The 12531-nt window shown below is 42.3% G+C and overlaps 1 protein-coding gene across 1 annotated transcript in view; it reads left to right on the forward strand.

The window, feature by feature from the left end:
* Positions 1–920: 920 nt before the first annotated feature.
* Positions 921–12531, forward strand: part of LOC139463860 (protein timeless homolog) — a 61999-nt gene continuing 50388 nt past the window's right edge. The window contains exons 1-10 of the mRNA XM_071245240.1: positions 921–1034; positions 1875–2028; positions 3359–3476; positions 4661–4723; positions 5357–5458; positions 6208–6248; positions 6980–7094; positions 7794–7858; positions 8841–8909; positions 9863–10127. Coding sequence (XP_071101341.1) covers positions 947–1034; positions 1875–2028; positions 3359–3476; positions 4661–4723; positions 5357–5458; positions 6208–6248; positions 6980–7094; positions 7794–7858; positions 8841–8909; positions 9863–10127 — 1080 coding nt within the window. The 5' untranslated portion in view covers positions 921–946. The remainder of the gene's footprint in view (positions 1035–1874; positions 2029–3358; positions 3477–4660; positions 4724–5356; positions 5459–6207; positions 6249–6979; positions 7095–7793; positions 7859–8840; positions 8910–9862; positions 10128–12531) is intronic.

The raw sequence follows: 12531 nt of genomic DNA on the forward strand, positions 1-12531 counted from the left end.
ATAGTGTGTGTTATGTAACAGTCGGCACGATTTAGAGTTTGATTTCCCTTTGAAAGAATTGGAGTTCTCTGTTCAGGAGACGGCTCTGGTAGTGTGAATGTAACTGACAGTGAGTTTTTGTTGCCAGTGCCACTATTTGAAGTGCATTGTTTTCACGGGGATGTGCACATTTTATTATCTCTGATTGCATGCCACTGTTGACGCTACTATGATCTCTCTTGTACGTTATTAGGGAAAACCTTCAAGAAACAGAAAAATCAAAGCTATTTGCGTGTCACCGTTCCCAGGTGATTTACAGGCTGCGTGATAGCCAAGCTGGAAATTAGTGCTGACTGTATCGTTACAACAAACAAACACGATGAATAATTAATGCTTGTCTACCACCAACAGGCATACCTCTAAGCAAGCTACCAGAGTGAGCCAAGTGTCGAAAATGACCATACCATTCCCTCATAATGGTATTCCATAGAGCTTTTGATCCGAAGTCGATGCCTTGTCAAAATGAACAAATGTTGACACAGTACGGATGTCATCTGGGGAATATGACTCCAAGCACTGCTACATCAACACATCACATCGAGCCTAACTCTTTGAACTACAGTTTATCTGGTTGACAATATTTTTATTTAATTCAAACTAGATGCACAAGTTTCAACAACCTATGCTGGTGGTAAGAGGCAACCAAATGGATCAGGTGGTCGGACTCTGTTACTTGGCTGTTTGTGCTTCATTGTACCCTGATGGTGGATCTTTCTCACAATATCCATCTCAGGATGGTCTGGTCCAGACTCAGTATTAACAAGCCACTGTCATATAGCTGGAATATTGCTCAGCAGCAGCAACAAATAAAATTAAGATCAAAACAAGTAAATTCTTCTGTGTATGAAATGTAGGGTGGACCTATTCATATTTCAGCCACTAGTGTGTTGTGGTAGCATCCGTTACCATGGTGATGCATGTGGAACTACAGGCTACTTGCAGCGCCCTTGGATACCAGGAGGGGGACAAATATGTTAAGGAACCGGACTGCCTGGGTGAGAAATGTCTTCTTGTTATCACTGATGCCTAATGTACCATAAACATGGTCTACCCATAGACTTTCTTTTTGTTTAAAGATTTTATTTTAAAACAGAAAATAAATCATTGTTTAACAATGTTTAATACTTGTAATATTATTTCTTCTTTTTATTACTGGAAGATATATTCAAAATGAAACCATTGTAGCACAGGTGGTAGAGTTTTGATTATGATGACTTTGAAATATTGCATGGTATGAATATGATACAGCTATAAATAAGCTTTGGGTTGTTTGGGTATTTTACCCAGGGGTTTGATTTTGATTGGGTATCCACAATTTTGAGAGGGTATTCAATTTTTTTTTGTCAATCTATTTCTTGACATTTTAACTTGAAAACCTGTTTCGAATAAACCCTGTAAATCATTTCAAATTTTGTGAATAATACTGCTTGCGGCTCCCTCTCTGCGAAGCCATTTTTATGTGGAAGACCTAGCATTGTAAGAAAGGCGTTATTTCTTTAAATCACCAACTAGCGACGGTTTAAGAAACAGCATGTTCATTGACTAGGCACAATGTTCTTTGGAACTGACATCTATCAGTATGTTTGTCACACAAGCTTTTCAGAATATAACAGTCAAGTGAACTTCTCGATCGACTGATGCACAATCATTTTGTCCAATAATTGTAACATACGCAACCCTTTTATCTAATAGTTGTAATATACACCTTAATTATATTTCAATAGCATATTTATTGTTTTTGTTGCATATTTCATATGCTAGGATTTGATTTGTCTGCATATTTCAGTTTATTTAATGCATATTGTAAGTAATATGCAAAATAATTTCTGTTATAGAAACTGTAAAAGATCTGATTCGCTTCCTGAAGCGTGAGGATGACACATGTGACATTCGCCGGCAGCTCGGACATGCACAGATACTGCAGAAGGATCTGATCCCGATCCTGAAGCACTACCAGGATGAAGCTACACTCTTTGAGACCGTGCTCAGGTACAGTTGCACTGGGGGTAGAATAGGTCTTCAACCCATGCTTGCAGTAAAAGGCGACTGCTAGTCGTGAGAGGCGACTAATGGGATCGGGTGGTCAGGCTCGCTGACTTGGTCGATGCATGTCATTGATCCCAATTGCATGGATCGATGATCATGGTGTCAATCACTGGCTTGTCTGGCCCAGACTTGATTATTTACAGATTGCTGTCACTCGAAGGAAGTCCCCATGATCAGGAGGGAGAAAGCCACCTCGCCAGAATCAAGTGGCTGCCTTATGCATGTCAAGTTTTCATGAGTGATTGTTTTGTATCATCATAAAGGTGAAGGCAATGGATACAATGCTAAAATGGCTGAAGTATTTGTTGTTATTGCTAAAACCCTTCCCACTCCCTCACAGGGAACTTAGTGTAGAACAGGGTATGTTGTAGCAGAAGACCATGTCTGTGATCAGCATAGGTCTTTCTGGTTCTGTGGTCTAGTGGTAGAGCGTCTGCCCGGAGAGCGGAATGTCAGGAGTTTGATCTGTGGCCATGTCATACCAAAAGACATTTAAAGATGGTACTTGTTGTTACCCTGCCTGGTGTTCGTCATTATGGGGCTAAAACAAGGACTGGTCGGCTTGGAATCAGTATACTGTGTTTGTGTCAGTATAACTGCGGCATGGTATCTCAGTGGGCTAGCACTACAAAATCGGCATTAGCCCGGACTAGTACAAGCATCCATGTCGCTCTTGAAGTGCAATAATCTTGAACACAGCGTTAAAACCTATTTCACCTCACCTCTTTCTGGGTTATCAGTGAACCATATGTACAGTCTGTGAATGGTAACAGTGAATTGTATGTACAATCTGTGTATTGGTAACAGTGAATCGAGTGTACAATCTGTGTATTGGTAACAGTGAATTGTATGTACAATCTGTGTATTGGTAACAGTGAATTGTATGTACAATCTGTGTATTGGTAACAGTGAATTGTATGTACAATCTGTTTATTGGTAACAGTGAATTGTTTGTACAGTCTGTGTATTGGTAACAGTGAATTGTGTGTACAATCTGTGTATTGGTAACAGTGAATCGAGTGTACAATCTGTGTATTGGTAACAGTGAATTGTATGTACAATCTGTGTATTGGTAACAGTGAATTGTGTGTACAATCTGTGTATTGGTAACAGTGAATTGTATGTACAATCTGTGTATTGGTAACAGTGAATTGTATGTACAATCTGTTTTGGTAACAGTGAATCGAGTGTACAATCTGTATATTGGTAACAGTGAATCGTGTGTACAATCAGTGTATGTGTTAACAGTGAATAATCGATGATTGTGTTCCAGATTAACAGTGAACCTGACTCAACCCACCGTTCTGTGTTTCGGGAACAAGTTGCCGACAGACAAGACAATGAGGAACCACGCCCTGGAGATAGACTCTCACCTGCAGGCCTACAAGGAGGTATGTAGGGGTTGCAAAGACGACTTGCTAATTGTTACCGTATGTGTGACTCCAGAAGCAGATTAATGTATGCTGTGTTGGTATCTGCAGTCCATTTCTACTATTTGCTGTGCAGAGTTGCGCCCCTTGGGCACACCAGGAACCTATAATCGTTGGTTCAAATCCTGGTTGCCTGGATTATGTTTCTAGGTTTGTCAGCACCATATCTGTGCTTGTTGAGACCTCATGTTGCCCATGTTGTGACTGTCTGACCAATAGCAAGAGTTAAGTGACAGTGGCAGTATTCCATACTCCAGACATACATGTGTAGGGATATTATTTATAGAGGACCTCCCCTGAGTGTCTGATGATATCAACAATATTAACATGTCAGCTATAACCTGGGCAACTTAACTCGCCTGAACTGAAAGTTATGGCTAATAATTTTGGAATGTTCATGTTTGTTTCTTGTATTGGAACTTATTTGTTTGCATATGCTTGTTTACCCTTTCATAATGACCTTGAAAATGTCATTGGCACAGGCTATTTATCATTTCCCAATCTCATTGTTAGTCATTTCAGTGGTCGATCAAAGTTCGAGAAAGGTTGTTCTGACGTGACCCATAATGGGATGTCCTCAGATATTTGTTTAGCGATAGCGAGAACTAAGATCTGATTTTAATGAGATTTGTGTCGTTTCCTTAATTTCACCAAAAATGAACATTTGAACATGTCAACAAAATGCATCTCTGATTTGTATGTTCACTTCATTGGTGAAAATTCTTGCTTTGGGATTAAACTGGATGTTACCGTTCTTACTAAATCGTCAGGATTAACAAAATTGTACGCGAACAAATCTGTGTTACTGAGTAATGTACTTGGTGTGTGTGTTGGGGGGTGAGGACGTGCATGCACACGTGCTTGTACTAGTGCTGACTATTACAGGCTTTATAGGCTGACCCACTGAGGTACCATATCACAGTTTAACATGGATACCCTCATTTGACACAGTATACTGACTCTGAGCAGACCCGTCCTTATTTTATCCCCTTAATGCCGAGCACCAGACAGGGAAACATCCATTAGTATGACATGGCCGAGGATTGAACCACCAACCCTCTGCTTAGACACTCTATGCTGACCAGTCCTGGCTAGTCCTGGCTAATGTTATCCCATGAATGTAAAGTTGTCATTTTCTATTGCAGGCCTTCATAGATGAGGAACTGTTTGCTGTCTTGGCCGCAAAAGTTGGGGATATTTTAAAACTGGTACGTGACTTTTACTTTCAGGTTTGAAAGCCTGTTCATTGTGAAATCATCCAAATTTCCCGATGAATAAATCATGGATGTCTTGTTATGTTTTGTTTTTATTTGTGGATGGACATTCACAACAGTTAGGTTTGGGAGGTTGGTCCAGTTTAGCAAGGTTCAGCTGTATTAAAAAAATGAGTAGGAAATAAAGTAAAAACATCCAGCTTAGGATTAGGGGGAGGGGCTTGAGGTTTGCTTCTGTAGTATATATAACCAGGGACCCCCTGAATCTTTAACTTTTAGCATTTTTTGAAAACTGCATCCATATGCTGTGGGCCTGGGTGATCTGTGGGTCTGTATGAAGCGAGAATAGACTGCTCAGGATTTTTAGCAAAAACTTACGAGAAATGTTTTGCATACTTTCCTGCAATTAGACATCAAGTACAGTGAGAATACTTTTAATTGTAATTTGGAATGTTTAAAATGCTAGTTTTTTTCTTCAATTTGTTATGATGCTTATTATTGATTTTATATTAAATATTTATTCTATTGTGGACATTTATTGTTGCTGAGATTGCTCAGATTCTGCCTGCACCTTTGTGTCATGTCTTGTCCGACACACCGCATCTAGCCCTGCTGCTCCTGTTGTAGGACTGGGAGTCTCGGCATGAGGAGGACAGGCTGCTACTGGAGAGGCTCCTCATTCTTATCAGGAACATCCTGCATGTGCCCCCAAACCCCGATCTAGAACAGGTAGGTCATCAGGAACATCCTGCATGTGCCCCCAAACCCCGATCTAGAACAGGTAGGTCATCAGGAACATCCTGCATGTGCCCCCAAACCCTGATCTAGAACAGGTAGGTTATCAGAAACCCTCTTGTTCCCCCAAACCCCGATCTAGAACAGGTAGGTTATCAGGAACATCCTGCATGTCCCCGCAAACCCGGATCTAGAACAGGTAGCTTATCAGAAACCCTCTTGTTCCCCCAAACCCCGATCTAGAACAGGTAGGTTATCAGGAACATCCTGCATGTCCCCCCAAACCTGGATCTAGAACAGGTAGGTTAACATTTTTTACAAAGAACAAATAGATGAATACCTTGCATTGATCCACATGGAGGTGATGATACACCCAACTCACTCACTAATGAGTCGTGTATGATTACTTCTGTTATAGTTACAGTCATGTGTGTCCAATATGTAATGCTTGGTCTGTCTCAGGATGGCAAGGTAGTCCACTGGTAAAAGTGTTTGATCATCTCACTAAAGACTTAAAGTTTGATTTTCACATGTGTGAAGACACTCACCAGCGTTAGAAATTGGCACTAGTCCTGTATAGTTTAGGTATCTTAAGGACTAGTAGAAATTTTCCATTTTTAAGGGTTTTGCTATATGTTATCATTATAAGGACTAGTGGACTAAAAATGTTAGTTTCTACCCCTGCTCACTCACTCTACTTCATCGTGTTTACAATATCTTTAACTGTCTGAATTTATTTGTAGAGAACTGATGACGATGCTAGTCTCCATGACCAAGTTCTGTGGTAAGTTATACAAGTATTTAGTCTTTTCAGTTTGATGTATAGCCCGACTTGCATTGCTCTGTTTGATATTACTTCCTTAAAGTGTGATACAAAATAGGTAGTATCAGGGTTCAGGGTGGTATGTGTGATGTTTCAGGGTGATGTAGGACTGTGATGTTTCAAGTTGATGTAGGACTGTGTGATGTTCCAGGGTGACGTAGGACTGTGATGTTTCAGGGTGATGTAGGACTGTGTGATGTTTCAGGGTGACGTAGGACTATGTGATGTTTCAGGGTGATGTAGGACTGCTGTTTCAGGGGCATGTAGGACTGTGATGTTTCAGGGGGATGTAGGACTGTGTGATGTTCCAGGGGGATGTAGGACTGTGCGATGTTTCAGGTTGATGTAGGACTGTGTGATGTTTCAGTTGGATGTAGGACTGTGATGTTTCAGGGGGATGTAGGACTGTGTGATGTTTCAGGGGGATGTAGGACTGTGATGTTTCAGGGGGATGTAGGATTGTGATGTTTTGAGGGGGATGTAGGACTGTGTGATGTTTCAGGGGGATGTAGGACTGTGATGTTTCAGGTTGAAGTAGGACTGTGTGATGTTTCAGGGGGATGTAGGACTGTTATGTGTTTCAGGGGGATGTAGGACTATGATGTTTCAGGGGGATGTAGGACTGTGATGTTTCAGGGGGATGTAGGACTGTTATGTGTTTCAGGGGGATGTAGGACTGTTATGTGTTTCAGGGTTATCCATGTGAGTGGTTTAGAAGACATGATCCTCTACATTGCCAGCTCGGAGAATGAGAGACAACTGTGTATGCATTTGTTGGAGATTGTCTCCCTTATGTTCAGAGAACAGGTATGTACTTTACAAAGTTACAGTATATAAAATGACTGTTGGCAACAATATTTCAATGCTTTGCAGGAGAAAAGCATACATTTTGAGGTCATCATTTTCATATATTTATGAACTTTGCGCATCCCTTCAAAACAGTGGCTCAAACATATACATTCAAAGTTTGTATGGATTTTCCTTCAAGGTAGTGCCCATTGCTCTTCAGAATATTTGCAACTGACCAAGACAGTTTGTAGGACTTCCATCTGAAACCATCTGTCAAAGTTTTACTCTCATGTTCTCTCTCTTGTCCTTTATTGTTACTTGAAACTTCTGATCATGCTGGACCTGTTGAAGATTCCGGGGTAGACTAGGTCTTCAGCTACCCATACTTGCCGTAAAAGGCGACTATGCTTGTCGTAAAAGGCGACTAACGGGATCGGAGGGTCAGGCTCGCTGACTTGGTTGATGCATGGCATTGATCCCAATTGTGTAGATCGATGCTTATGATATCAATGACTGGATTGTCTGGTTCAGACTCGATTATTTACAGACCGCCGTCATATAGCTGGAATATTGCTGAGTGCGGCGTTAAACAACAAACCAACCAATCTGATCATGCTGACTGAGCAATGTTAAATAGTTTTCAAAGCCATTGAAAAATTATGTGCTGTACCTTTTCCTTAAACGATAAATATTCCCCTGTGATGTGCGTGTTTCCAGACCCCTGACACCCTGGCCTGTGCTGGCATGCAGAGATCAATGAGTGAGAAGGAGAAGGACGAGAGGTATGGAGTTTGTAACCAACAAGTAACATGGCTTGATTCAACTATTTAAGATAGCTACGCGATAAATCTCAAAGAACAATGAAGAACGACGCATGGTTTATTTCATGATAAGACATTGTTCTTTCATGATGTCATTTCTGGAGGTTCGAACATGCGCTGGCAACTTGATGATGTCGTTATTTGGAAGATGTTATTTTTGAGAGGGAAGTGTCTATAGTGAGTTGTCCACCGTAGATACATGTAGCTGGATAGCACTGATGAACGCAATTGCCGAATGATCGCATCCAAAAGTGATCTGACAATCGGTATTGGGGGGAAAAGGTACAGATAATCAACGTGAAAATTGTGAGAATATGCAGGAAAGACCAAATTTACCCCACTGTTCATAAATTGGACTTGTCCGACATTGCTGTGGTCTGGTTCTATTCAGGGAGTCATCATTACTTAAATCAGGGAAAATATGATTAAAGCCTGTACTCTCTACTAATATCCTAAGAGAGGCTGTACTTTATCTTACAATAAAAACTGTGAGGATCATAAACCACTGCTCCCCTCATGGTTTATTCTCCTTGCAGTGTTTTATTGTACGATAAACAACACCCACTCGTTTATTTCTTAAATAAGGGGCTATGGGTGGCCAGTCTTCTTTGGCGCTGCAATTTGCCGTGCAGAGCCAAGCTCCTTAGCTTTCCAGAAACCTAACATCATGGATTCAAATGCCATTTTCTTGGTTTGTCAGCACCATACCTGTGCTCAGGGGTTTCACCGAAGTATTATACACGTGAGATGTGACTTAGTGGATCTGTTGGTGAGGCTTGGAGACTTGGATGATTGCATGTCAGATCCTGACGGCATGGAAAGTTTCTCATCATAGGAATCACTGGATTGTCTGGTCCAGACTTGATTACTTTAGGGCCACCGTCATGTAGCTGGAATATTGTGTGATGTTAAACTACAAACAAGCACATAACGTCTGTTGTAGGGAGCTGGAGATGATAAGGGAGAAGGAACGAGCCCAGAAGAAAGCCAATATGTTGAAGCACAGCACGAGGTAGGTACGGCATCTCACGCATCAAACAACGGGTTGGAGATTGTGTACAGTGCTTCAGATTTTCAGAGCTGTCATTGACCCTTGAAGACAAACCCTCTATTTGAAAGCAGTGATGTTCCCCATGACTTTTCTTATCCCCCCTGCATATAATGTGGGGGGATATGGTTGACGCCTAAACTGTCTATCTGTCCCTAATCATTTTTTTCCGGAGCACAACTAAAAAAACGTTTAATATTTTTCAACAAAACTTGGCAGATACATCAAACAGATCCTGAAGTGGTGCCTTTTGCTATTTGCGGATTTTTTGCATTTTAATTTTTCTCAATTTCCATGGAAACAATTTGGACTTAGTCTCAAAGGATTTCATTTCCGGAGCACAACTTGAAAACTGTGAAAGACGTTCATTCAAATCTGGTACATGTATTAACCAAGGGCTGAAGTGGTGCCTTTTGCTATTTTAGGATTTTTTAATTCATAGTTTTTCTGTTTCCATGGCAACAAGTTAGACTTCATATTAGTGTGTACCTGACAAAGAAATAAAAAAATTCAAATCCCAATTCCATGGTATGTTTAAATATCTCAATAACCACTATTGTATACGGACAGACAGATAAGTTTGAAATTCTGTCATAAAGTTGGACTTACAGTAACAGTCAAATGATTTGTTCTTTCGAGTTTGGGGGTGCTGGGGGAACTTTTCGTTTTCACCACGGATCACTTCTCCCAAAAGTAAACAAATCAAACTGTTTCATTAGTAGTATGTTGCTAATTTGATATCAGTTTTAAAATGTTGAAAAAGGGTAATGTCAATATGTTTCATAAATAGTTTGTAACTCATTTGATTTCAGTTTTACCATGTTAAGTCGGCATGGTGAGAATAACATGTTGACGTATGTACCTTCATGTTATTTGTACTGAAAGACTGGAAGTATAATACATCACTCCTGTTGCAGACACTCTCGGTTCGGAGGAACGTACGTTGTGGCCAACATGAAGTCTATCAGTGACCGGGAACTCATCTATCACAAAGCACAGGCTGATGTAAAAAACTTCTCCTTGGATTCAAATAAGCGACCTAAGAAGAAGCCTAAGAATCGTCAGCCCATCAAGGATGTAGAAGTTAAACGGCGGTCCACACTCAGCATCCGCTTAAGCCTGAAGGAGTTTTGTATTCAGTTCCTGGAGAACGCTTACAACCCTCTCATGTACGCCGTCAAGGTATGTCACCACACTTACAACCCTCTCATGTACGCTGTCAAGGTATGTCACCACACTTACAACCCTCTCATGTACGCTGTCAAGGTATGTCAAAACAGTTACAACCCCCTTGTGTACGCTGTCAAGGTATGTCACCACACTTACAACCCTCTCATGTATGCCGTCAAGGTATGTCACCACACTTACAACCCTCTCATGTACGCCGTCAAGGTATGTCACCACACTTACAACCCTCTCATGTACGCCGTCAAGGTATGTCACCACACTTACAACCCTCTCATGTACGCCGTCAAGGTATGTCACCACACTTACAACCCTCTCATGTACGCTGTCAAGGTATGTCACCACACTTACAACCCTCTCATGTACGCTGTCAAGGTATGTCACCACACTTACAACCCTCTCATGTACGCTGTCAAGGTATGTCACCACACTTACAACCCTCTCATGTACGCTGTCAAGGTTTGTCACCACACTTACAGCTCTCTCATGTACGCTGTCAAGGTATGTCAAAACAGTTATAACCCCCTTATGTACGCCGTCAAGATATGTCAAAACAGTTACAACCCTTTTATGTACGCTGTGAAGATATGTCACCACACTTACAGCTCTCTCATGTACGCTGTCAAGGTATGTCAAAACAGTTACAACCAAGTCAGCAAGCCTGACCACCCGATCCCCTTAGTCACTTCATACGACAAGCACTGTCGCCTTTTAGAGGGCAAGCATGAGTTGCTGAAGACCTATTCTACCCTGAATCTTCATGGGGGAGACAAGCACGGGTTGCTGAAGACCTATTCTACCCTGGATCTTCGCGGGGGAGACAAGCATGGGTTGCTGAAGACGTATTCTACCCCGGATCTTCACGGGGGAGACAAGCATGGGTTGCTGAAGACCTATTCTACCCTGGATCTTCACGGGGGAGACAAGCATGGGTTGCTGAAGACGTATTCTACCCCGGATCTTCACGGGGGAGACAAGCATGGGTTGCTGAAGACCTATTCTACCCCGGATCTTCACGGGGGAGACAAGCATGGGTTGCTGAAGACCTATTCTACCCTGGATCTTCACGGGGGAGACAAGCATAGGTTGCTGAAGACGTATTCTACCCCGGATCTTCACGGGGGAGACAAGCATGGGTTGCTGAAGAGGTATTCTAACCCGGATCTTCACGGGGGAGACAAGCATGGGTTGCTGAAGACCTATTCTACCCTGGATCTTCACGGGGGAGACAAGCATGGGTTGCTGAAGACGTATTCTACCCCGGATCTTCACGGGGGAGACAAGCATGGGTTGCTGAAGACCTATTCTACCCTGGATCTTCACGGGGGAGACAAGCATGGGTTGCTGAAGACGTATTCTACCCCGGATCTTCACGGGGGAGACAAGCATGGGTTGCTGAAGACCTATTCTACCCCGGATCTTCACGGGGGAGACAAGCATGGGTTGCTGAAGACCTATTCTACCCTGGATCTTCACGGGGGAGACAAGCATGGGTTGCTGAAGACGTATTCTACCCCGGATCTTCACGGGGGAGACAAGCATGGGTTGCTGAAGACGTATTCTAACCCGGATCTTCACGGGGGAGACAAGCATGGGTTGCTGAAGACCTATTCTACCCTGGATCTTCACGGAGGAGACAAGCATGGGTTGCTGAAGACGTATTCTACCCTGGATCTTCACGGGGGAGACAAGCATGGGTTGCTGAAGACGTATTCTACCCCGGATCTTCACGGGGGAGACAAACATGGGTTGCTGAAGACGTATTCTACCCCGGATCTTCACGGGGGAGACAAGCATGGGTTGCTGAAGACGTATTCTACCCCGGATCTTCACGGGGGAGACAAACATGGGTTGCTGAAGACATATTCTACCCCGGATCTTCACGGGGGAGACAAACATGGGTTGCTGAAGACGTATTCTACCCTGGATCTTCACGGGGGAGACAAGCATGGGTTGCTGAAGACCTCTTATGTATCCAGTCAGAGAGCACAGTGCTTATAACTGTCATGTATTCTGTCAAAGAGTGTCACATTGGAATTAGATGTATGGTGGATGCAGAATAACACAGCTGCCTTTGACTTTGACAGATCCAGCTTAGTTTTACTGCATTCCTGACAACTGCTCTCATTCACATATTCTACTCAAAACAAGTTAAAGAACACACAGAGTTGTAAGGCCGTGTGTTGCAATACCCACCAGCCATGACAGATCAACTACAGTCATAGGAAAAAAATTGGGTGTTTTACTTCTTTTGGGTAGTATATCTTGAAATATTGTGTGTGTCATATGATCCAGGCAGGCATGGCAATGGTGTCATGATTTTGCCATGGCAGCCATTTTGAAATATCATTTACTCGTATATCTATGTGTATGTTAATGTACATGATGTTCAAACTGAGAT

The sequence above is a fragment of the Haliotis cracherodii genome, unplaced genomic scaffold (assembly GCF_022045235.1).
Source record: "Haliotis cracherodii isolate W230 unplaced genomic scaffold, xgHalCrac1.p SCAF_16, whole genome shotgun sequence".
Lineage (NCBI taxonomy): Eukaryota > Metazoa > Mollusca > Gastropoda > Lepetellida > Haliotidae > Haliotis > Haliotis cracherodii.